Raw genomic sequence first — 27091 nt, forward strand, 5'->3', positions numbered from 1 at the left:
GGTCTTTTGTCCCACAGATCTCATTCTCAGCCATGATGACATTGGATCCAGAGTCAACCACTCACCTGGACCCTCCTGGAAAAAAACAGAAGAACAGAAGCAATTGACCAAGCCCGTGTTTGGACGACTGGAGTTAGTCTCTGAGGAACAACTATAATGCTGTGCAAGGTTTAAGACTGAAATCAACACTAAATTTAACTGACATTTTGCTGCTCCAGTTGTTGCTGTGTAGAATAACAGTTACCGCCTTAAAACCAGAGCAGCCTATCAATGTTTCTCAACCAAGTGACAATATATTGTCAGAAATTTTACCTTCTCCTGAACAACATGAAACCAACCACATTTAAAATTCACCAAAGGTCACTCCTACGTTAAACTGGATCTTTGTTCATTTTCATTGTTGCAACTTCTGGGGGTACTTTAAATTTTAAAGTCCTTTTCTGTAATTTACCAGTGGACTGATAGAGGATTTGATGTATGGATCAGTAGCCTGTCCAGCTTTTGTTTATTCATGTCAACGGGCACACATAAAGTGTGGGTAAAATTACGACTCTGGATGTTTGACATGTCATTAGATAAAAGAGAAATGCGAAAGTTGATTGTCTTTAATATTTACACAAATAAATGTCTCCCCTAAAATTCATTTTACAAAGTTGACAAGGCGCTGGAACGTCTTTTGAGTATCAAGAACCAACGGACCATCTCAATGACTCTGATGGTGTTGAATCTGAAGAGGTTTTCTCAGATGATGCACAGAGTAAATTAAACTTTGTTTCACAGTATTGCTTTGCTTGGTTCTTATTTTAGGATTTTAACATTTTTTAATCATATAAATTGAATCATTGGTAATGTTTTATAGGTTGTACGTAGTGAATTATGAGATGAGTTTCTAGAGATTTTATTTTTTGGCCACTGTGTGATTTGGGCTTGTTACTGCGTTATAGTTACTGTGGTTTTCTGCAGTTACTGTTTTGTAGATGCTGTTTTACAGAATTACTGCTTTATTTCTCTTTTTGTAATAATATGTTCAAAAGTAATGCATCTTTACTTAACTATACAAGAGCAAGTTAAAAGTGGATGAAGATATACAGTATTTGTGATACATGAAGACACACAACACCCACTGATATAGACTGAGCACTTATTCACTCCAACAAAGTGTAAAAATGTATCATAATCTGTAAACTGTAAGTGTTTAGATCTTTTATATCAAATTATTTCATGCTGCTGCTGTGCAACTGTCCATAAATTCTTACAGTCTTTGAAAAATGAAAGGTGACACACAGACACATACATGCTGCAAACAATTTCAATGAAGCAATAGTAGAAAGCCTGAAACAGCTGGACCATTAGAATTAAAAATAAAATAATAATAATAATAATGAAAACAAGGAAATCTCAATCAAACCCATGTCTAAATTTAATCATTGCATTTATCTAAACTGCAGTACTGGTGTGCTTGTGCGTCATGCCCAGCCAATTAAATACAGGACATGTGGAGATCAGAGACACAGAGACAGGCAGCGTACCTCATTGGACTGCCGTATGCTGCGGAGGGGGATCCACAACGTGCCCACCATGGTGTCCCAGATCAGCCCTTTATTCCACACCTCCACTGCCAGACCCAGATCCAGGCGGTTTATTTCACTGCACCACAAAAATAAGGTGGATTAAGAGACAAAATGAAGGGAAGACCAAAGAACATCTGAGAATGTGACGTGTGAGTGGAGACAGGGTTGTTTCAGGCCATGTCAGAGTTCAGCAAAAATACAGTCTGTGTCATATCATCAGGAGCTGTTTTTAGATCCAGCGCTGGATATGCGCTGTGATTCAACCTGCTGAGGGAAATGAGTCATTCAGCATGAAGATGGGAGGAGGAAACAGTCATCATTCAAACTCAGTCTATCAAATAAGAGGGACCACAGATAGAACAAATGCACAAACTGTATCATTTTTTAAAGATGAAACTTGAGCCCCTCTCACACAGCAGGCATGCGTTTGGCGTGTTAGTGGCACAAATTGGTGTGCTATACTCGCAGACACTCATCGCCACTACCGCGTGTGACCACTGCTTGTGTGTGCGGCATTCAGTGGCATTTAATGTAGCAAAGAAAACCTGGCTGTCAAGTTTATCTGTTTTTTTTTCCTCCTTAATCATGGCTTTAGAGATTCTGAACAACAGGATACTTTCCAGCCTTTCACACAGATGGGATGCACGTGGCATGCAAAGGGCAACCACGTGACAAGTGAAAGAGTGTTTTCAACACAGCCATGCCCTGACGAGTGCTGACAGCTGTGTGGCATTGTGTGACGTGTTTGTGGCAGATGGGTGGTGAGTGCTACACATGTATGTTCAAACACCACAAACACTCCTTCCGTGTGTGAAGGGCTTCATACGTTTACCCTGAAACAAAATTCATGACAGCATGAGCATAATGTGAATATATTAAACCAGACTGGAAGCTATTATCTTAGTAAGCGTCTCTGATCATTAAAAGCTGCCTTGAAGATATTCAGTTTAGAAAAAGGTTTGCTGCAGTAGTGAATAGGTGTAATATTGTTTTATTGTTACTGTTTGCTGTATTGTTCATGTGTGAAGAAAATCACCTATGAGGTTGATATAAGGTTCACCAAAGGACAAAGTGATTTGATTTTTAGAAAAATGTATTAAAAGTCAAGATCACAGCTCATGTCTGGGAGCATGCACTGGTGCTGCACACTGATGCATGAACCACACCACAGAACTGCCTTTGGTCCTGGATGGCACCCACCCAGGCAGACAACGGTTCATCCCCACATTTCGAAAGCAGCCATCTATCTGCCACTGCCAGGTGAAAAGTGGGCATGCTGTTGGCATTCACCAGTCACTGGGGTTCTCATCACCGAGGCACCTGTGCTGGATCGTGCAAAGAGAATGAGTCACATGGCAAAATGTCATAGCTGATGTTCCCTCACAAGTGAAACCCTTCAATGCATTCAGTGTGGAGGTGGAATTACATCAAAGATTGGCTTTGAACTCTTTCTTATTTGCAATGGTGATGGATAGGATTGACGGATGAGATCAGACAGGAGTCTCCGTGGACTATGATGTTTCTAGATGACACTGTGATCTGTAGTGACAATTTGAGACAAACCTCTAGAGGTGGCAATATGCTCTGGAGAGAAGAGGAATGAAAGTCAGCAAGAGCAAGACTGAGTACTGAATGAGAGGAAGCCCAGTGGAAAAGTGTGGTTATAAGAGAGGTGGTTCAAGCAGATAAGTCCTAAATGCTTGGGGTCAAACTCTCTAAAGTAATGGAGAGTGTGGTACAGACGTGAAGTAGAGGGTGCAGGCAGGGTGGAGTGGGTGGGGAAAGGTGGCAGGAATGATTTGTGAAAGGATATTCACAAGAGTGAAAGGGATAGTCCACAGGACAGTAATGGCACCAGTTATGAGGACGGACAGAATTAGGAATTAGCATATCAGAGGGACAGCACAGGTAGAATGGCTTGGAGACAAAGTCAGAGAGGTGAGATTCAGATGGTTTGGACATGTCCAGAGGAGGGACCAACGGTATCAAGGAAGAAAGATGCTGAGGATGGAGCCATCAGACAGGAGGAGAAGAAGGAGGCCAAAGCGGAGGTTTATGGATGTTCTGAGGGAAGATATGCAGGTGGTTGGTGTGACAGAGGAAGGATATGCAGGTGGTTGGTGTGACAGAGGAAGATGCAGAGGGCAGGTGTGAGACAGAAATAGATGATCTGCTGTGGCGCCCCCAAATGGGAGCATCCAAAGAGATCCTGATCTCAGCAACATGCTGGGCCAGGTCAGACTACTGAAGGTTTTTAATCTGTTTTATCTGGACCTCAGTGCATCCGGCAGGTTCTCTCGATGAGGAGACGCGCAGAGTGAGGAAATCTGATGTCATGCTTGGAGACCACGGCAAACCTGCTCAAATCCTGCGTCACCCCGTGGCACTATATGCATTGAAACTGGGGAAAATCATTCTGCTAAATGCAGCTCTCTGTGTTGCCAGTGGAAATGTAATGTAATCTGTCCATCAGAGCCCCAAACCCATGTAAGATTGGGGCTTACACAATTTTGACAAGCTCAAAAATATTTAAATACATAACTAATTGCTTTTTGCTTACCATCATGGTGTGACTCCTCCTTAACTGTCATGCACTCTGTATATGTGCTGTGATGTAGTTGCAGTGAACCTTCTTTTTCTGTTATAGGTTGGAGCATGTGATCAGTATTTGCAATGTGCGGGTTGTTGCACGTCTTGATGTATTCCAGTGTCGCAGACCAAACGGTCCCCCCCCCCCAAAAAAAAACCTCTAGTAAGTCCCTTTGGCTGCTCCTTGTTTGCACTCGGGGTCGCCACAGCAAATCCAGGTGGATCTGCATGTTGAATTGGCACAGGTTGTTACACGGATGCCTTCCTGACGCAACTCACATTACATGGAGAAATGTGGCAAGGTGGGGATTTGAACCCGGAACCTTCTGCACTGAAACCAAGCGCATTAACCACTTGGCCAACAACCTCTTAAATCATTCTAAAGTCAGTTTTAAGCAGAAACAAGGCAGTAATCAGTGACGCTTTGAAATGACGGCGGCGCAGTGAACGCAACAGCTAGCAGCTCATGTAGCCGGGGCACTCTGATCGCTTCCCCGTCTTTCTGATGAAAAAATGATGAATATATGCGGAAATGATTGTTGTACAAAACTTCAGATATCTGTTGCTGAGGATAGACTGACTGATGGAGGCAGTTTGACGCAGAAACGACGTGATAATCGGTGAACCACGGCTAATGACGCATGTGCAGTGAAGGCAGGGCAACCGATTTTCAGGGGAGGACCGTTTCGGTCTGCTACCACCGGCAAGTACTTTTTTAGTTCAATGTTATTATGTACACCAAATTAAATCCTCTCCTGTTTTTGTCACCAAAGCTCCAGCTATGGGGGGAGAAAAAATGTGTTTCGTGATCATATACACCAGAGTTAGAAAAGTGACGTGTTTCAATTAGCTATTTCTTTTATTTCATTATTATGTTTGGTGGTACATTCATTTGTTCATTTTCTACTGCTCATCTGGGTCCGGGTCACAGTGGCAAACAGACCAAGCAGCTCATCCCACACTTACCTATCCTCAACCAAATCCAGTAACTCTTCCTGGGGAAATGTAATCCCTCAAGTGTGTCCTGGGTCATCCCCAGGGCCTCCTGCCAGTTGGAGTAGGCCCTCCAGCAGACCCTTTATGATGGACACACATATGAATGGACTCACCTCACCTGGATTAGGGAAACAGGGGGCTACTCCTGGTGCCAGGCCCGAGGGGACGGGGGCTCGCAGGTTCACAGGCGCCTGGTGACAGGGTCTACAACTATGGAAATATGTCGGGCTCAGCTCCCCCCCCCCCCCACCCCCCAAAAAACAAAACAAAACACAGTGTCACCTCACGCGGGGAGTGTGTAAAGGGTCTGGTGTGCTGTTTTACGGGCAGTTGACCGGGGCAAATGCCAGCTGACTGATACTCGGTTATTATGTTACTATGGGAAATAGCTAAGAGATGTTTTATGAAAGAAGAAAAAGAAGAAGCCAAAAAAGTGAGGGAAAGTGAGGGCCCAAAATAAAAGGGAAATGTTTGGTTCTTGTCAGTAAAGGCCTTTAATCTGTTATGTGTAGTGGCATATTTCTGCTTGGATCAACAGGACTGAAACCCAGATGGAAAAAAACCTTTCAGATTTTGGGTCTGATCTCTGCTGAAGCAGCACCAATGTCACAGGTGTTATATCATCTGCTCGCTCTTCAACAGAAGGATAACGTCACTGCTTCCCTGTGACGCACAGCACCTGTGCACTACACTGCAACCACTGTAGTGAAACATCTATTCACCAACACGCGTGCCAGCAGTGAAGACATACACAAATCAGTCTAAGTGAGACCTGAATGACGTCACACTCACAACTCACTTTGAAGCAGCATCTACAGTAATCAACATATGCAGAAGATTCACAGCTCCAGAACCTCTTGACTTTATATCTATTAGGTTGTGATGAGGAGGAGAGAGTGCAGGCTGAATGTGAAGTACAGGAGAGGAAGTGTCTGAAATAGAGGACAAGGCCGAACGTGTTCTAGTGAACAGAATCCTGATGAGCAAGAAGAGCCCAAGTGACTCAGAAGCTCAAAGAAGGATTACGGGCTCCATCTTCTATCTGGTGCAAAGCACTGCACACTAGTTTCCCCCAACACAGCATCAGTGCCCACATCCTCTAAGTCATGATACCACAAATGTTTGTGTTGGTCTGAAGCTGGAGGGTGGTTCAGTGGACACCAGAAAGCTTCTGTGCCTTTAGCCAGTCTCCCATTGCCAGGGTTGGAAGGTTACTTTAAAAATGTATTCTGATACAGTTACTAGTTACCTGTTGAAAAATGTAGTCAGTAACGTAATCCAAGTACCATAATATTACAGTAATGTAATTGATTACTTTCAATTACTTCTGGATTACTCCAATATCAAATATGCGGATACAGACAAAAGAAACTAAATAGAAATAGTCTCGATCACATAGTACAGTTTATTAAGCAAAAATAAAACTGTTTCTTTACATGGCATGCTCTGTTTTACTTCACATATGAATTAAGAGCACCACAATATTGTTTTTAAACACACCCAGTGTTCATCTGCTAAATTTTCAACAAAAAATGGCAAGCAAATGAAGGATAATGAAAACTCAGGCGTGTGCAGATGAATTTGTAATTAAAAGTGGCTTGCAGAACACTATACAAAACAAAAAAGTCTACTACTTGTTCAGTAAACATAAAATTATCTTACTTTAGTCTTTCACACAGCATTCGCACCATGTTTAACATATCAGTCCACTTATTGAACTTTCAAAATAAGAACAACAGCATAATGAAACCATTAAGTAAATACTGTCAGTAAGGAGGTGTGATCGCCATTTTAATTCTGGGCGAGTTAGTGATTTGCGTGCATAGAAGTTCAAGAAACAGGTGGAATATGCTGGAAAGCTGCACATGTTGGCAAAGCCACAAACAGAGGAACAAGGGAGACAATATTTCCTTCCATAAGTAAGTGGTTTTGGTTCTTCTTGTCACTTTGTCCATGATATTTGGATGATAAACAGCTGTATGTTTCCTGCCGTACCTGTGTCGCCCGATGACACGGACCATTAACTCTTCACTTATGTCTAGTTGATATATTCCACTGCTAGACCAATGTCTAGTTAAAATACTTGTCGTTAGTGATTAAAATTGTTCGACAAGACTGGGGATTTTTTTTTAATTTGCACCTTAAAATAATGAGATTATATTGACCCGCGCTGTGCCGCTCACAGTCAAACCCACACATAGAGATGTGTATCCACACCACTGACTTCATGAATGAAAATCAGTCAATAAAGGATAATTGTGTAAAAATATAATATATATAAATGTATTGTAATGGTTTTAGGAGCCGCGCTGCACTGAACAGCAGCAGCAGGACGCCTCAGCTCAGCAGCTTGAACAGCGCAGATCCGTGTAACTTTCAACACTAATATTTGGGAATGTGTGTGTGTCCGAGTAAGTTTAATACTTTCCTGACATAATTTAATGTAATTTAATTTTACTGGCTCGATATCCAGGTCAAAATGGCATTTTAACACATATTTTGCGAGCATTTGTCTGAGTGTGTTCAGTCACGAATCTCCATTGAAAATGCATTAACATCTGGGTACTTCATCAATAGTTTGCCCGGTTAGGAGACGTCATGTCGCTGTCCATGAAGGGACGTTTTTGTTTCAAAGAAAAAAAAATATTATATACAGATAATGCATTAAAATTGTAATCCTGCAAACTATCCCCATTTTTACTAAATACACCTGTAATCTGAATACATCTTTTTTCTGTAACTGTAGCGGAATACAGTTACCTTTTTTTTTGTATCCTAATTATGTAACACAGTTACATGTATTCCGTTACTCCCCAAGCCTGCCCATTGCAGAGTTTTGTTACATGATTGTGTACGGACATGCTCTCTGGGTCTGATATAGGCTGTTAAAAAAAAGTGTTGTAGAACAATGTGAGCAATTGGGAAAGTTTTAAACTTTTTTTTTATATATATATTATAATGATGGGATAAACTGTAATCCAAAAAAACCTGAATAATCAGATTTAACTGGTACAGATCGGGGGTACACCCATGTGAAAACAGGTGAAAGTGGACAATCGGGTACAGCATGCAGAAATCAGAGGAGAAGCCTACGTCTGATCTTCATCCACACCATGAAACACATGTTGCACTTAAACAGAAGTCATCTTTGATATTTGAACAGAGGAATTTTAGCCTTTTGGAAAAGAGTGGGAAAACACAGGAGTAATGTTTTGTGCACATGCTGGCACATGCGCAAAAAAGGGTTTAAACTCTGGTCTGGTCTAAACTCCGCCCCAGTACAAAATGCACAATGGTCAGACAGCCTCATACGGTGTGTCCACAGTGCGTGTGTATGCGACACCCACGTGCAGTCACAATGGTGGACTATGTTATTTTTTTGGTATTGATATTAAAAGGGCAAATTGCAATATTGGTAGTTGGCTGTGATATGTGATGTGTAGTACTCAGGTATGCCACATGGTGGAGTATACAGAGGTGAGCTGCCGTAAAAGGCTGCTGAATGTGAACACAACCAACAGGATGTTCCGTAAAGATATTTACAGCTTTCCTGTTTTTTCAACAGAATTGTTCTGTCAATCACAGCTTCCTGTTCCACCAATAAAAACAACAGATTGTTTTATTTAAATTTCTTAACAGAGTGTTTAAAGGAGCAAAATAAGACCTAGTACAGAACCTTGGTGCACACCACAGGACAGACAAGTGGGAGAGGACGAACGTTTGTGAGAGCAGTAAGGTAGCTACCACAGTGGTGTTGAGCAAGAATTGTTCACCCACGTCCTAGGTCTCTCCATCAGGACACGATGATCCTAATCTGAAGAACAAAATATTCTCCCACATCAGTGTACATGAGGAAATCACTGGAGAACAGCATGCTCATTTAAGGGCATCTGAAAAAAACAAAGCTGAAATCGATCAAGAATATGACGTTCTTCCAAACCTACTGCTCACTGCTTAGCAACCAGTTCCAGTATGATGGAATTAAACTAATTATGAAGGCCTTCAAATTCACACACGCATGTTTAACCACAATGAAACATCCTGTTTGAAATATAAAGCAAGAAATGACTAAAAACGACCTTCCAGCTGTTCACCCAAAACCAGAGTAATTGTTGCAGTTGTTCCAAAATGAATAAATGTGAAAAGGTTCACCATGAACACAGGAGCTCCTTAAAGGAGGAAGATTAAAAGAAGGGATGAAGATAAGTGAAAAGGCTTACTGGGCCCAGTTTCGTAAAGCACTCTAATCTTGTTTATTCGAATAAACTCACTTAGTTGACTAATTTTTTTGACGTTAGTCGTTGCACAAAGCGCTTAGTCGGTTAAAGTTTTGCGTTACTCGACTAAAGTTTTAGCCTGGTACAGAGGAGGCTAATCTTATTTTAGCCAATAAAACTTCAGTGTTTTACCTCAAAACACGGTAGCTTCCACCACTTGATGGAACACGGATGAGCACCCCTACATGGCTCATATTCCTCCAAAAGGAGAGATTCCTCTGCTTTTGGCCACGGTTGTAGCAGACAACTATCATGATGTGTTTAGCCACTGGGCGTCGCAGTTATGCTAAGAAGCATTGTGTGTACAAAAAGGCTTGACGAAAGTGTACAAGAAGAACTGCTAGGCTAGGAGCTAAGCATGTTTTTGAAGTTCGTATGTGTCCGTAAATGTTAATAAAGCCAGTTAATGAAACAAAGGGTAGATAGTTCATGACAACAACCAACCCGGAAGTAAACAAAACTCTCATGCATTGGAGGCGTTTCTTGACTACGGCACTCACCAGGCCGTTATGCCTGGGAAAACCGTCAACTAACGTAAGATGGCTAATCTAGAAGTTTAGCCGTCTATGTGAAACAGGGATTAGACGGAAAATGTTGAGCGACTAATCGTATTCGACTAAAGCCCCTTTCACACCGGGGCTGCTTCGAGTTGCTTTGTGTGGCGTCATGACGATGCAGGAATGTCTGCGTCAGGTGCGCGAAGCAGGGGGCAGAGAGGAGGTGAGAACGCAGCCTGTAGGTTCTATGCACAGAGAAATCAGAGTACACAGTTTGGCTCACTCTGATTTCTCTTCTAGTTTATATTTGTTCTTGTGCTGAGCTGCAGGTCTGCACTCAGAGTTCTGTTATAGTTTATCTTTCCTCCTTTGACCACGAGATGACGAACCGTCTGTGAGTAAATGTGGAGATGTCTGAGTTGTACTTGATGTGGACATGTCCTGTCTCTGGCAATCAGTTTGTGAGCAGGACTTATGTCCTTTTTGTCCTTTATTTAACACAATGATGACAGAGTTTGAGCGGAGAACAAGGAACTAACTGCCTGCAACCAGCCAGTTTTTTTTCTTTGAATTGTTCACATGTGCGCGCGCGAACGAATCGTCCGTGAGTGGACTGGAGATGTCTGGACTTTTTACTGGATGTAGACATGTCCTGTCTCTGGCAATCAGTCTGTGAGCAGGACTTTTATGGACTTTATTTAAACACATCTGTGAGAGAAGAGCAAGGAGCTGCAGCAGCTGTAATCAGCATTTTTTTTTTTCTGTGCTCTTTTTGAGCGTGTAGTTTCACTGCATTGTGTACACGGTATAAAAACAATCCTCCGTGATTTATACTTCGGGAACAATGGAACACAGCAGGAATCATACATTGGCGTCGGGTAACGTTGTATTGTGAGGGTGGGGCTTCCAGTCACGTTGAGTACCATCGCTTTGCTCTAACTTGCGCTGAAACCACTTAATTTCTGCGTCGAGCACAGGACACAAAAAATGAAACATGTTTAATTTTTGACGTCCGATGTGCTTCTTCCTTTGCATCCCTTGCGTTGTTGTGGCATTGAGCTACATCGTCTCGGCACTGGGTTGCTTCCACATGGCGTCGTCATGACGACGCAACTCGAACTGGACCCGGTGTGAAAGGGGCTTAAGTAAGTTTAGTGGACTGAAAGATTAGATGGCTTTATGAAACTGTGCAAACTGTAGAAGAGCAATGGAGAGAAAGAGCCGCTGAGATAAAGGAGGAGGAGAAGAAAGAAGATCACTCACAACATGAAGTCCTGCTCCCAGCATGGCTGACTGCCACGCACAGCAATGGTTGTGCTCTTAACATTCTGCACCTTCAGCGTCACGTAGGTGTTAAATTTCTCTGTAAAAGCACAACACAGATGTCATCTATTGTGATTAATGGCCTTGTTCAGTAAAAAGACGTCAGACGTGGATGGATCATCACAGCTCCCAACTCACCCTGAGGTCCATCAAGCTTGGCTTTCTTCACTGCAAACAAATGAAGAAAATACAGTCAAAAATAATACATTAATAAGCAGAAACACAATCTGTCACATGAAATGTAACGATCTCAAATTCATACGGATGACACCATTTCAGTGAGCCTGCTGCCTCCACAGGATTTTCACAGTGTTTCAGAACTACGTATCTTTACATGCAGAACATGTGGATGAAAGTGTGGATGGCTGGTGACTGACAGGAACCTGACATTTTAGAAATGGGAGGAGAAGTCTGGGACTTAATACTCTTTTGGGCAGAATGTCAGAATCTCAAAATGAAAGGCTGCATCCTCTCAGCAGGAGAGGATGGCTTCTCTCAGTCACTCAATGGTGGACTAAAAGTAAATGGACTACATTTATATAGTGCTTTTCCATCTGCATCAGATGTTCAAAGCACTTTACACATCAATGCCTCACATTCACCCCGATGTCAGGCTGCTGCCATGCAAGGTACTCACTACACACTGGGAGCAACTAGGGAATTAAGGACCTTGCCCAAGGGCCCTTAGTGATTTTCCAGTCAGGCTGGGATTTGAAACAAGGATCCTCTGGTCTCAAGCCCAACACTTAACCACTAGACCATCACCTCCCCTCAATTAGACCATCACCTCCCCTCAACTAGACCATCACCTCCCCTCGCTAAAAGGAGCGAGTTTGCACAGGTGAGAGGAAAGTGACGGCTACATGCCTGGTCTTTTCTGAACGATGCACGTGTCTGCACACCTGCATGTTTAACCACAGGAAGTGATGATAAAACACAGAGCAGTAATGCTCTGTGTATAACTCGAAAAATTAGTAGAGTGGCTGACAACTCCTACATACAGGAACTTGACTTTTAATTCCAAATGCGTGGTCAAGATTCGGACCATCACCTTTGAGGAGGTGATGGTCTAGTGCAGGGGTGCCCAAGTTCAGTCCTCGAGATCTACCTTCCTGACACTCTTAGTTGTCTCCCTGTTCCAACACACCTGAAGCCAATGAAAGGCTCATTAAAAGCCTACCAACGAGTCTTTCATTGGATTCAGGTGTGTCGGAACAGGGAGACAACTAAGAGTGTCAGGAAAGGAGATCTCGAGGACCAAACTTGGGCACCCCTGGTCTAGTGGTTAAGGCTTTGGCTTGAGACCAGACAATCCTTGGTTCAAATCCCAGCCTGACTGGAAAATCATTAAGGGCTCTTGGGCAAGGTCTTTAATCCCCTATTGCTCCCGGTGTGTAGTGAGTACCTTGTATGGCAGCACCCTGACATCAGGGTGAATGTGAGGCATTATTTGTAAAGTGCTTTGAGTGTCTGATGCAGATGGAAAAACACTATATAAACACAGTCCGTTTTATTACCGTCACAGAAAAATTCTCATTTTTCTTTTGTTATTGGAGTTTATTTTATTTAGCGCTTTGATTCTTGGTAAGGTTCTATATAAATAGTCATTATAATTAGTATTATTAAGAACAAAATTGTGACTTTTTGGTATATGAGTCGCACCAGAGTACAAGTCGCAGGGCTTCACAAAGTAGTACAAAAACAAAACACAAATAAGACTTATACGCTGGAAAATACGGTATTTCCTCACATCTGATTAGATCATACACACAAGATAAACATCTGTGTTGTGTCAAATTTCCAAGTATGCACAGAGATTTGAGATATAAAATATGATAGAGATTATTATTGGGTGTTTATGTGCATAATAAAGATTACAAAATTACGTATTTTGTTATTTTTTGATTAATATTTTAACAATCAAAAAAGAATGTTTTTGTTCATCTGGCCAGCAACAAAGAAATAATATTGAGTCTTCTTCCTCTCCTACTCTTGGCTGCTCTCATTAGGGGGCGCCACAGTAGAGCATCCATTTCCATGTCACAATCCTCTGTCACACCAACCACCTGCATGTCCTCCCTCAGCACATCCATACACCTCCTCTTTGTCCTCCCTCTTCTCCTCCTACCTGGTGGCTCCATCCTCATCATCCTTCTCCCTATATACCCTGGGTCCCTCCTCTGCACATGTCCAAACCATCTCAGTCACGCCTCTCTGACTTTGTCTCCAAACCATCCAACCTGAGCTGTCCCTCTGATATGTTCATTCCTAATCCTGTCCATCCTCGTCACTCCCAAAGAGAATCACATCTTCAGCTCCGCTTCCTGTCTTTTTGTTAGTGCCACCGTCTCTAAGCCGTCCAACATGGATGGTCTCACTACTGTCTTGTAGACTTTGCCCTTCACTCTTGCAGATATTCTTCGGTCACAAATCACTCCTGCCACCTTTCTCCACCCACTCCACCCTGCCTACACTCTCTTCTTCACCTCTGTACCACATTCCCCATTCCTTTGGATAGTTGACCGAAACTATTTAAACTCATCTGCCTGAAGCACCTCTACTCCTTGTAACCACACTATTCTGCTGGGCTTCCTCTCATTCAGACACTCCATCTTGCTCCTACTGACTTTCAGTCTCCTTCTCTCCATATCTCCACCTCTCCAGGCTCATCTCAGCCAGCTCTCTATACATACTACAGATCACGTCATCTGCGAACATCATAGTCCATGGAGACTCATGTTTGATCTCATCCACCTGTCCATCACCACTGTGAACATGAAAGCGCTTACAGTCAATCCTTGATATAAACCCACCTCCACCTTGAATGCATCTGCCATTCCTACTGTGCATCTCATAGCTGTCACACTGTCCTTGTACATGTCCTGCACTACCCAGAGTACTCCAGACATCCTCATACAATACCACAACTCTTCTCTGGCACCCTGTCACAAGCTTTCTCTAAATCCACAAATGCACAATGTAACTCCTACTGACCATCTCTTTACTTCTACACCAGTACTCTTAGAGCAAACATTGCATCTGTAGTGCTCTTTCTTGGCCTGAATGTTATGTGTCGGACGCAGCCCGGAGAACCGACCAGCGTTTGAAGGACCCAGTATAAAATAAGCAGAGCACGGTACAAAGGATAACAGAGTTTAATGAACATAACAGTGCTGTGAAAAATATAAAAGTGCGCGGTCTGGCGTGGTGGATTGCGGTGCGCTCCCAGCAGCGCTAACGGCCGGGAGCCAGAACTGGTTCGGACCCAAGGACCCCGCCGACACCCCCCAGGTGGCCGCGCCAAACCGAGTCTGTGAAAGAAGGAATCATTATGTGAGTCGACACTCAACACACAGAGAGACCACTCAAAGGTGCACAAACAGCAAACACTTCCTGGCTTAATTACTAATCAGCTTCCCACCCTGCAGGCATGGAACATCCAGTTCACAAACTCACTGCAGCGGAAGCTGATTTAAATGACCAACATACAGCTCAATATAATAAGGTGTGAGGGACACCACATTTACTGACTGTATAAATGTTAGTCACAAAATCTAACGTACCTCAGGAAATGTGCTGACGAGCGTGAGACCTCACCCTCTCCTCTTTCACAGACCATGCATCAAACCTGGACGTTCTCTGCATCCACTGATGATGAGATGGCTCCCGAGACGACGATCTCACCCGTCTGGTCACAAGGTCGAGTCTCTGGCAAATACACACTGTGTACTCCAGTCTTAAATGCCACCATGTTCCAATCCATGTAGATGCACCACAGCTGTGAGTCCTGACGAGCCGCAGGTGATCAGGGTGAGGTCCTGATAAACTCAGCTACACAGCCACTCAGTCCCAAATGCAAGCCACCTGGAAGGAAAAACAAAAGACAGAAACAAAAAGGCAGCCAGGCCCCCCAGCCATACAACACTGAAACCATATTGCTGCTCACAGATGTTCACCTGTTTTCTAAGCCTAACTTCTACGTCTTCATACGAGGTCTGTTAGAAAAGTAACGGACCTTTTATTTTTTGCAAAAACTATATGGATTTGAATCATGTGTGATTGCATCAGCCAAGCTTGAACCTTCGTGCACATGCATGAGTTTTTTCACGCCTGTCGGTTGTGTCATTCGCCTGTGAGCATGCCTTGTGGGAGGAGTGGTCCAACCCCCTCGTCGGATTTTCATTGTCAGGAAATGGCTGATCGACTGCCGCTTTGCTTCATCAAAATCTTTTCAGAAAGTGTGCGAGACAGCCAAGTGGAAACCATTTGGAAAATTCAGATGGCTTTCGGTGAAGATCTTATGGGGATCACACAGATTAAGGACAATTACAACTGGATTAAGACAGCCCACAGCGGCGGATGGCACGCCGCGCACTGAGCGGCGATCGACAGGCTAAAACGACCAGATCATTTCCAAAGTGAACACTTTGTTGATCCGGGACGTCGTCTGACTACCAGAGAAATGGCAAGACAGCTGGACATAGCACTTTTTCGGCACATTCCACTGTTACAGGAGTTTTTGTAATGGAAAGAGGAGCGGAGAAATTCGCCACGGAGCCGCTCATGGCGCGGGACGAAAGCACCTCTGTGTTGGTCTCACAGGACAAGCCCTAACATGCCCAGCTCTGCACCATTCAGAAAATTCAGACGGCTTTCGGTGGCTTTTCAGTTGTGTGACTATCCGAGAAATTGTGGACAGCTGGACATGCCACAACATGTCCTGTGAGGCTTCATCATGGCGTTGCTTTCTGTTCTGTGCCCTGCGCCTCCGTCCCGATGCACGAATTTCTCCGCACGTCTTTTCATGACAAAAACTCCTGTAACAGTGGAATGTGCTGAAAAAGTGCTATGTCCAGCTGTCTTGCCATTTCTCTGGTAGTCAGATGACGTCCCGGATCAACAAAGCGTTCACTTTGGAAATGATCTGGTCATTTGAGCCTGTCGATGGCCCGCTCGGTGCGCGGCGCGCCATCCGCCGCTGTGGGCCGTCTTTAATCCAGTTGTAATTGTCCTTAATCTGTGTGATCCCCATAAGATCTTCACCGAAAGCCATCTGAATTTTTCCAAATGGTTTCCACTTGGCTGTCTCTCACACTTTCTGAAAAAAATGTTGATAAAGCAAAGCGGCAGTCGATCAGCCAATTTCCTGACAATGAAAATCCGACGAGGGGGCTGGACCACTCCTCCCACAAGGCGTGCTCACAGGCAAATGACGCAACCGACAGGCGTGAAAAAACTCACGCATGCGCACGAAGGTTCAAGCTTGGCTGATGCAATCACACATGATTCAAATCCTATAGTTTTTTGCAAAAAATGTTTTTAAGGTTTCCCTTGTTGGTGAATGTACTCAGGGTAAGAGAATAACATTTTTAATGCATTTAACTTCATGGTATTGTTGTGTGTGGGCCGCCAGAAGAGGAGGTACTGCTGGCCCACCACCAGAAGGCGCCCTGCCTGAAGTGCAGGCTTCGAGAGGGCGCTGCCGCCATGGACACAGCGGGGGTGACAGCTGTCCACTCATTACCTCTTGAAAGCTGTCACCCATCTACTCAACGTCCTGTCACTCCATAAAGACCAGACGTCATCTCCACCTCGTTGCCGAAGATATCATACTTCATTGGAGGTAATATCCTAAGCCATTGTGATTGCAATATTTGTATATTGTGAGTGTTTGCAGGAGTACTGGTACCTCCGTCGGTGAAAGCTGAGAGAGCGTTGAAGGCACTCTTTTCCCCGAGGAATCTACAGTACTCTGCAGTTATTGAGTGAGAGGTGGAGGTGGCATTCCCACCGCTGTGTTACTGGGTGTACACACACCCACACTTGACTGTCTTTGTTCTCGCCAGCAGTACCAAGATCCGACAGTCGGGACGGTGATCACCTGGGAATTCGGGACAGGGCGCCCTCTGGTGGTGGGCCAGCAGTACCTCCTCTTCTGGCGGCCCCACACAACAGGTATCCGAATAATGTGTGTGTTCATTCCATGTCGGTTTCACTGTGCTTCCAACTGGCTATGTTTACATGCCATTAATATTCGGGATAAGGTCAATATTCCAGTTTCTGAATCATTAGGAATAACCGTTTACATGCTTAAGCAGACAGAGTTACTCCTGTATACATGGTCATTGGTATCATTTGAAATATCCCCATCTAAACAGTGACGCACGTCTTCCATCAGTGCTTGATTTGGTCTGGCGTTCATGCAAATCCTGCTTCGGGGACTTTTTGACCAATTTCTGTAAATGTTGCTATCGCTGTACTTTCTACTGTCAATAAAAGACATTATATTCATGTCTTTCCGTACTAATGAAGTACTTGATTTCCTCCTCGCTCCAAAAGTGTGGTGCTGTGCTGCTGTATCTGGATTTCCCCATACTTGTTTACCTCTGCTTCTGTGGTGTCCGGTGGGTTGCACGCGCCGCATACAAGTAGTTGCCGTACTCAAAAGACCAAGATTCCTTGCGGATAGGACATGTCTAGAACACAAAATAATGTTCCTTTCTATGGGGATATTCCGATGCGCGTCTTATGACCTGATATTCGGGTTAGAAAAGGAGTAACCCAGGGGTCATATTCGGGTTTTTAAAAACCAGAATATGAGCATATTCGGATTTTTGCGGGTGTTTACGTGGCCATGCGCAACCGGGTTATTGCTAATATTCCGGTTATGAAAGGGTTATGAAAAGGTTATTGGCTGCATGTAACGTAGTCACTGAATAAAGTTTAAAACTTACATAAAGTTGTTGTTTGTCTTAGTACAAATTAAGGATAGAGATATAATGCACTGAATGGTTCAGACGAGATACATTTTTCTGCCCTTCATATGTAGTGCCTGAGGTATTTGAGACTTTGATATTCAGAGTAGACTTACAGTGATTTTGTTTTCCTGTTCACAGGCGGTGGCCCACAGTGTTTGATGCTTTTAATAGTAACAAAATTCTAAAGTTATCCATTTACGCTACAATGTGATGTACTGTAGTTTGCAGAAACCCAAATTAATTTAGTCAAAGATTCAAAGAATGCACCGTTGAATCTATATAACCATTGTGGCAAACCGGCTTTCAAAAATACCATCATCCTGAGAAAATGTGCATCAGTTAAATATCACTGCCATTCGTACAGTAGTGTTCAGAATAATAGTAGTGCTATGTGCCTAAAAAGTTTAATCCAGGTTTTGAGTATATTTCTTATTGTTACATGGGAAACAAGGTACCAGTAGATTCAGTAGATTCTCACAAATCCACAAGACCAAGCATTCATGATATGCACACTCTTAAGGCTATGAAATTGGGCTATTTGTAAAAAAAAAAATGTAGAAAAGGGGGTGTTCACAACAATAGTAGTGAGTTCATCAATTCTGTGGAACAAACAGGTGTAAATCAGGTGTCCCCTATTTAAGGATGAAGCCAGCACCTGTTGAACATGCTTTTCTCTTGAAAACTGAGGAAAATGGGACATTCAAGACACTGTTCAGAAGAACAGATAGTTTGATTAAAAAGTTGATTGGAGAGGGGAAAACTTATACGCAGGTGCAAAAAATTATAGGCTGTTCATCTACAATGATCTCCAATGCTTTAAAATGGAAAAAAAAAAAAAAAAAAACAGACGCGTGGAAGAAAACGGAAAACAACCATCAAAATGGATAGAAGAATAACCAGAATGGCAAAGGCTCACCCACTGATCAGCTCCAGGATGATCAAAGACAGTCTGGAGTTACCTGTAAGTGCTGTGACAGTTAGAAGACGCCTGTGTGAAGCTAATTTATTTGCAAGAATCCCCCGCAAAGTCCCTCTGTTAAATAAAAGACATGTGCAGAAGAGGTTACAATTTGTCAAAGAACCATCAACTGGCCTAAAGAGAAATGGAGGAATATTTTTGGACTGATGAGAGTAAAATTGTTATTTTTGGGTCCAAGGGCTGCAGACAGTTTTGTGAGACGACCTCCAACTCTGAATTCAAGCCACAGTTCACAGTGAAGACCACAGCCGGCGCCACGAGGGGGTGTTTGGGGCGACGCCCCCCTCACGTCATCAACCTCGCCCCCTCGGATGTTAGAGTTATCAAAAAAATAAAAAAGAAAGAAAAGAAATACTGGAAAATATAGCAAAATATCAGTTATTCAATAATATCACGTATTTAACAAATAAAGCAAATTAATTAACTAAAGTAATTAATTTTAAAACAAACGGATATGGCGTGTGTCTGTGTTCAAGGGATTTGATAGGTTGAGGGTTGCGCTTGTCAGTGCGGCAAAGGGCGGTGCGTTTCCAACGCGGCGTGACGTCAGACGCGTCGCTTTGGAAGCGGCAAGGAGAGATTGCTACTCACACTCTCAACCTGAATACAGTTCAGCGATCACCATCTGAATTTGCGTCACCTGAACCACAAAAAAACCTTGAATAAAAAACAGCAGTAGAACGATTCTCCCATCACTCTGTTGGGAGAAGCTTTTTCAGCTACTTTTCGGAGTGACACCGGACCGAGGGGAGGACTGACGTCTTGGTGGGATATCGATCGAACCGCGACAGCGGGTCAACCTGCACGGAGAAGCCGGCCTTCAGGCATCATCACTGGGCAGAGCGATCCAGGCCACCGGGGTGATGTAGCAAACCCACTCAGTCCGAAATCTCCCACTTTTTGGATATATGCAAAGTCCCAGTTTGCCCAACGGAGTTTAGTTCTGCAGCTTTACTGAGGTGAGAATAATGTAAAAATAAAACGTGACGTTTACTGAATTGTGAAGGTTTAATGATCGGCTAACATTAGCTTAGCCTTTTAGCACAGTTGATCTGAGTGAACACTTTTAATTTGTAAATGGTTCAGTCTTTTTTATTTTTACCAAATAAAGCTACAGCTTTTTTCAGACACCACAAAAGCTCAGCTTTAAGTAACTTATTTTTTCGGGCGTTTTTTCCATCGTTTTTTTTTTTGGGGGGGGGGCGGTCCCCCCCCCCCTTTTTTTTATGTATAACTGTTTAGTGTTTCATTATATTTAAAGAAATATTTTTATTTGTCCCAATCAGGAACATTTGCTGTGCAGACAACCAAACTTCCATTGATGAGTTGAACACCGCGAAGTCCAGTCAAAAGAAAACATCTCTGCTTTTCAGCAACACCACCAGAGTTAAAAACTGCAGAAGAGACCTTCATCTGGTCTCGAGAATCCAGCATAACATCACCTGCTTCTAAATAAAAGGCTCTTTCAACAGCAACTATTTTTTTATTTTTAAAAAAGCTGTTTCATTTTATATTTTAACAATAAATGAACGGATCATTAAAAATGTCCACGAATCAAAGTCAAAAGACATTTGCACAAGTAGAAGCTCTCCACTTATTGTGCTCAAATTCATATTTTAGAAATGACTCTGTCCTGATAACATTAAAGGCAATTACATATTTTGACGAAATTACAAGTTTAAATGACTATAAAAAAAATTCATCATGAGGTTTATGTCACAGAAATCCTACTTTACAATCACATGCAGTCATTGTTAAATTATTTCCTTTTGCATTCATAATAAACATTTGTATTTATTTAGTGTTTGTTTTTCTGGTTGAAATGAGATATAAATAATCTACCAGACTTATACAAGGTTCCATGTTATTTTGTCTAAAAATAAATGTCTGAGGTTCCTTATGTTAAACAAGAAATTAACTAATATGAAATAACAGGTGGTTTTAATTTACAGATGAAAGGTTTCTAAAGAACCATTTATTGATTTATTTAGCTATTTTAATTACAAGTGTTCTAAACCTTTTTTTAAACAGTAATCAGAAATTTTGAGGTAACAAACAACAACAACAAAAAACATTTCCAATGATTTTTCTTCAGAAAACTGCTCTCTAAATGAGCAGTCCTGTCACACGTTAATGTTTTGTACAGATCAGTGGTTTCTGCCCCAATCAGATTGGTCCAATCCATTTTGTACAGATCAGTGGTTTCTGCACCAATCGGATTGGTCCGATCCATTTTGTACAGATCAGTGGTTTCTGCCACGAGTCTTCCGTGTTTTGGCCCGATGCATCGTTCCTATTGGACAACACGAGGGTACGTCACAGCTCAGAGTGTCGAAAGTTGGCGCACCTCATCTCGACAGAACACCGGCTCTGTGTTGTATGCAGGAGATCACTTGACTGAGGTTCTTTACGTTCAAATAATAATTAAAAAAATACTGTCATCACTCTTTACTCTTAGTCAGTCTCTTGCAATGGTGTAGCCTAAATACACGAGCTTTCCAGGAGCGCACCTAATTCATTACGCACGCTCAGAGGCACGTCTCCTCCAGTGCGCACTTTTTTTGGGGGGGGTGGAGCGACCCCGCCCCCTGTGATAAACTCACTGACCCCTTAATATTTTTTTTCTGGCGCCGGGTCTGGTGAAGACAGTGAAGCATGGTGGTGCAAGCATCATGATATGGGCATGTTTCTCCTACTATGGTGTTGGACCTATATATCGCATACCAGGTATCATGGATCAGTTTGGATATGTCAAAATACTTGAAGAGGTCATGTTGCCTTATGCTGAAGAGGACATGCCCTTGAAATGGGTGTTTCAACAAGACAATGACCCCAAGCACACTAGTAAACGAGCAAAATTTTGGTTCCAAACCAACAAAATTAATGCCTCGCAGATGTGAAGAAATCATGAAAAACTGTGGTTATACATCTAAATACTAGTTTAGTGATTCACAGGATTACTAAAAAAGCAGTTTGAACATAATAGTTTTGAGTTTGTAGCGTCAACAGCAGATGCTACTATTATTGTGAACACCCCCTTTTCTACTTTTTTTACTAATAGCCCAATTTCATAGCCTTAAGAGTGTGCATATCATGAATACTTGGTCTTGTTGGATTTGTGAGAATCTACTGAATCTACTGGTACCTTGTTTCCCATGTAACAATAAGAAATATACTCAAAACCTGGATTAATCTTTTTAGTCACATAGCACTACTATTCTGAACACTACTGTAAGTGATGTGCTTCTCAACTCAAAGCTTTTCTTCCATGAAGCCCGACAGGGAAGAAAGATTCTTTTCCACGTAAGCACTGAATTCACAGGCTTTTTATTTCATTGAATTACAGGTGAACCTCAGCTCCTTCTTCATGCATGACTACCCATTCTCACTCTCTCTCTTTCTGTCTGTGACAGATTTTCACTCACTCACTCTGCCATGTGGCGAGTGTGCATGTCTGCTCCCTTTCTAGCTTTCTCTCGTGCTCCATTAATCTCTGTGTGCTGCCGGATGCAGGCTGAGAGAGCTACATCCCCAAAACTAAAAATAACCACTTCACTGTGACAGGGGCGGGCGGGGGTGCAAGGAAGGGTGTGTGTGTGTGGGGGCACTTACAGCTCACAGGAATAAGACTAAAAACCAACTGCTGCAGATGCACAAGAGAAAGAGTGAAGGGGAGGTGGGGGAAAATAGTGTTACATATTCTGTACAAAAACCTCAACAGAGGTGGTAACAAGGAGCAGCTCGGACAGCAGTGACAGGAGCTTGTTTTCTCCTTTGTTGCAGAGGAGCTTGGCAAATAAATTCACTCATATTCCTGGGTATCTGAAAAAAAGGAGTTTACATTTGAGAGCAACGATACTGAGTGTATCAGTAAATCCAAATGAAGATTAAAGAGAAAATTGGTGTAAAGAGTGAGAGGTAATTTCAGCCTCGTCAGATTAAAAGTCACATACCAGCAGTACCTGAGGAATACTGTAGAATGAACAATAAACCAATAATAATAAGGCACCCAGAGAGCACATCACTATGCCAAGGCCCAGCAGTCCCCTTTAAATAAAGACCCAAATGAAATGCCAATCCCAAGTCCACTAGAAGGCATCACCCTTTTCCGAAAACGGCATTTTTGTTAACTACAGCGAGATCGTCATCTCTCACAACAGTGTAGTGTGACACGAAGCACCAGGACACTAAATTCTTGGACAATGTTCCCGCAAAGGTATCATTCATTCATTTTCTGACACTTATTCAGGTCCAGGTTGCTGTGGCAGTGCACCACGCAGGTCATCCCACACTTCCCTATCTTCAGCCAAGTCCTCTCACTCTTCCAGGGGAATCCTGAGGTGTTCCCAAGCTAGCTGGGAAAAATAATCCCCCCAGTTTGTCTTGGGTCTTCCCGCGGCCTCCTCCCAGTTGGATGAGCCTCGAAGACCTCCCTAGAGAGACGACCAGGGGGCATTCAAAGGTATCAACATTGCCAAAAACCTGTGTCAAGTGTTCTCAGAAATCCATAAGCTCTTCCACGGCTTCTCTTGATCTCAAAGGATCAGGACTCAGATACATGAATACCACTGCTGTGGGAGTATCTCTGCTGCCTTCCATTGGAGGGTGACATGTGTTGTGAGAGGAGAGGAGGAGGGAAGCCTCATCTCTGGAAAATAACAAACCAGAGGAGATCACTCTTTGGCAGGGAGCAACCAGTACGGTGTTGAGGGCTTGTCTACTGCACAGTGGCATCAAGGTCAAAATCTGAGGATGGCTCCTGTGGTGCGCACCTGGAGCATCCTTTCTCTTAACAAGGATAAACAATGTCCACACAGCAAACTGAGAAAAACAAAGTACTTTTATTTTTATTTTTATTTTTACTGCCACTACCCCAATCATTATTGCAGTACTTTGAATATGACAGGGCCACAGAAGGATCTATTTCTGCAATGAAGCATCTAAACACAAAGAAACATCACGCCCACCAACACAATTACAATAAATAAATATTTGCAATATTTGCAAATGCGTATAAATGAGTAAAATGTGTGACCACTTTTCACTGCCAATAATACATAATACATTTTTAGGATACAAATGTTTTAAAAGAGGAGCCCCGAAATTTATTAGAAAATCAGTCTTATACTTAATCAAGTTTGCACATTCATTTACTGAACGATCACTGACCACCTTTCCTGCTTTGCTATGTATCAGACAGTAAAGTTACAAAGAACACTTTATTTGTTAAATCAAAGTTTTACCGTGATAAATGATTTGTTTCTTTAACTGAAGAAAACAATCCATCACATTTGATTATTTGTTTATTTGGAAATAGGAACATATGGACATCTACAGTTTGATTTTGCATTGACACACTGATGTTTTTTTTTTGTTGTTGTTGTATTTGTTCAAAATGAATATCTGGATGTCTTTTCATTTTTTAAAGATATTTGCCCAACAATGTTTCTTATGGATCAAACTCACTGGTTGATCTAAATATGCTTGTGCAACTTCCATGGGACAACTTCAAATCCTGCATCAACATTATTGCATGGTGTTTGCACACATCTCTGAGTACAAAATAATACAACTATAATCCACCAGCTAAGGTTCAGGTTATACATAACATCTGCAGTCACTGTATGGTCATAAACGTTTTTGAAATTATATATATTATATATATATATATATATATATATATATATATATATACCCAACATTTAACAGAGTAATGAGAAAAAGGTGGTTGCTATGCCAACAAGCCTCAGGACACAAAGGTTGGTAAGGTGTGTGAAGCACTTTGGGGCAGCTTGTTGTGATTTGGCGCTATACTCGTATAAAGGAAAATAAATTGAAACCGAAATTGAAAGGGACCACTACAGAGTCTCAGTCTTGACATCATGGAGTTGGTGCCAACAACATGCCAGCCTCTCAAACACAATTTCCCAAAACCTAAAGAAGGCATAGTAAGGAAGTCACTATTCCATGTTTTCTATCCTTTATAAAAATCAGAGGCCATATTCATCAGTGGTTCACAATATTAAATCAATCCAATGTGCATAGTTTTAAACATGGTGCCACTTACTAACTGAGGAAATAAGATAATGAAAATTGCACAGCAAACATAAATACTGAGCAAATAAATACTTTGATTTAAATGAACAGAATTCTTCACATGTACTGATTGTAATATGGATATGTCATGGACATAAATGAGCAAAGCTCTTCAGCATCTCACCATGTCATTTAGGTCCTTCAGACTTTTTTCAGTAAATGCCTCTGGGGAGCATTAGCATGACTAAAACCCTTCTACCCCCCCCTCCTCCCACCTACAGCCACTTTAACCCCCTGCCATTTTATGCATTTTCCTTTATTTGTGTCTCACATGCCTGGAAGGTCCTCACCATCTCATTTATGTCCTACACAGTTTATTTTTCAGTAAATGCTTCTTTGGAGCATTAGTGTGGCTTAAAAACTTCATGCAATTTACACACTAAATAGTCACTGACTGACCTCATGTTGCTGTCAAGGTGTGCACTGCCTCTCACTTTAGCATTTCCGGATTCAATATCGACTCAACATTTAGCATTTGTTGTGTGGGGCCGCTGAAGAGGAGGTACTGCTGGCCCACCACCACCAGAGGGCACCCTGCCTGGAGTGCGGGCTCCAGGTACCAGAGGGCGATGCCACCTCACAGGAGCAGCCGGGGTGACAGCTGTCACCTACGACAGCTGTTACCAATCATCTGATCCGCAGCGGTATATCTGCAAGACGTCATCTCCACTTCTTTGCCGAGATATCACTCTACCAAGGAGGTAACATTCTCAGCTGACTGTGTTTATGACAGGAATATCTGTTGCTTGTTGTGTGTTGGACAGCAGATAATCTGTTTCTTTTTTCGACGAGAGGTGGAGGTGGTTTTCCCACCATACGTGTTGCTGGGTGCACACGCACCCACATCTAACTGTTTTTGTTCCTCGCCAGCAGTACCAGATCCGACAAGCGGAGGCAGTGGCCACCTGGGTGTTCGGGACTTGGCGGCTCCAGTATTCCCCGGGGTTCGGTGGCGGAGGAAATCGTGTGGCTCCGGTTCTGCTTTGGACGGACGTCTCTTATCTTCGAAACCTGCCCACGTGACACATTTTTTGTGAATTGACTACTTGTCTATAATTGTAATTCGCCGTGTTGGTTGTACTTCTTCACAACAGTAAAGTGTTATTATTTGACTTCCTCCATTGTCCGTTCATTTGCGCCCCTGTTGTGGGTCCGTGTTCCTACACATTCACAACAGGATATCTCGGCCAACGTCATGGACCCCGAGGGGCGTCAACTGGCTGTTGAACGGCCAATGGAAGAAACAGGGCGCACAGGCGTCTGCAGGAGGAATGATCGGTGAGTTGCAGCGAATCCTCACCGCCTTTACGGCTCGGTTGGATCTAATGACCGGCAGAACGTCCTCCTTAACCGCAGGGTGGAGGCTCTCGCCGTCAGGTGGAAAGCGCGCCCTCAGGGCGCTGCTGCGGCTCTCCCTCCTGTCGATCCTGTGCGCAACGTTGACATTCCACAGGTCGTTCAACGACCCCTCCCACCTTCCCCTGAAGCATACATAAGCCCTCCAGAGCCGTACGGGGGTTGTGTGGAGACGTGCGCGGACTTTCTTATGCAGTGTTCGCTCGTCTTCGCACAACGTCCCGTCATGTACGCGACTGATGCTAGCAGGTAGCTTATGTTATAACTCTGCTTCGCGGTGAGGCACGCGCTTGGGCTACAGCACTCTGGGAGCAAAATTCACGGCTCCTTCAGGACATATGATGGGTTTGTGAGGGAGTTCAGAACAGTGTTCAATCACCCAAATAGAGGAGAGACCGCTTCAGCCTTGCTGCTGTCAATGAGGACAGGGGCGCCGGAGCGCAGCTGCTTATGCAGTCGACTTCCGCATCGTGGCGGCGAGATCCGGCTGGAATAGCACTGCCCTCCGTGCCGCCTCGTAAACGGACTGTCGTTGGTCCTGAAGGAGCACCTGGTGGCTAAGGACGAACCGCGGGATTTAGACGGGCTTATTGATCTGGTTATACGATTAGACAATCGGTTAGAAGAACGCCGTCGGGAACGAGACGAA

General features: G+C 43.1%; 1 protein-coding gene across 1 annotated transcript in view; it reads right to left on the reverse strand.

Annotated features, from left to right (window-relative positions):
* Positions 1-27091, reverse strand: part of unc13a (unc-13 homolog A (C. elegans)) — a 181271-nt gene that overhangs the window by 99256 nt on the left and 54924 nt on the right. Inside the window, 5 exon segments of the mRNA XM_034180245.1 lie at positions 1-45; positions 48-75; positions 1530-1647; positions 11194-11293; positions 11392-11421. Of these exon segments, the coding sequence (XP_034036136.1) occupies positions 1-45; positions 48-75; positions 1530-1647; positions 11194-11293; positions 11392-11421 (321 nt within the window).

This window comes from Thalassophryne amazonica, chromosome 10 (genome assembly GCF_902500255.1).
Source record: "Thalassophryne amazonica chromosome 10, fThaAma1.1, whole genome shotgun sequence".
Classification (NCBI taxonomy): Eukaryota; Metazoa; Chordata; class Actinopteri; order Batrachoidiformes; family Batrachoididae; genus Thalassophryne; species Thalassophryne amazonica.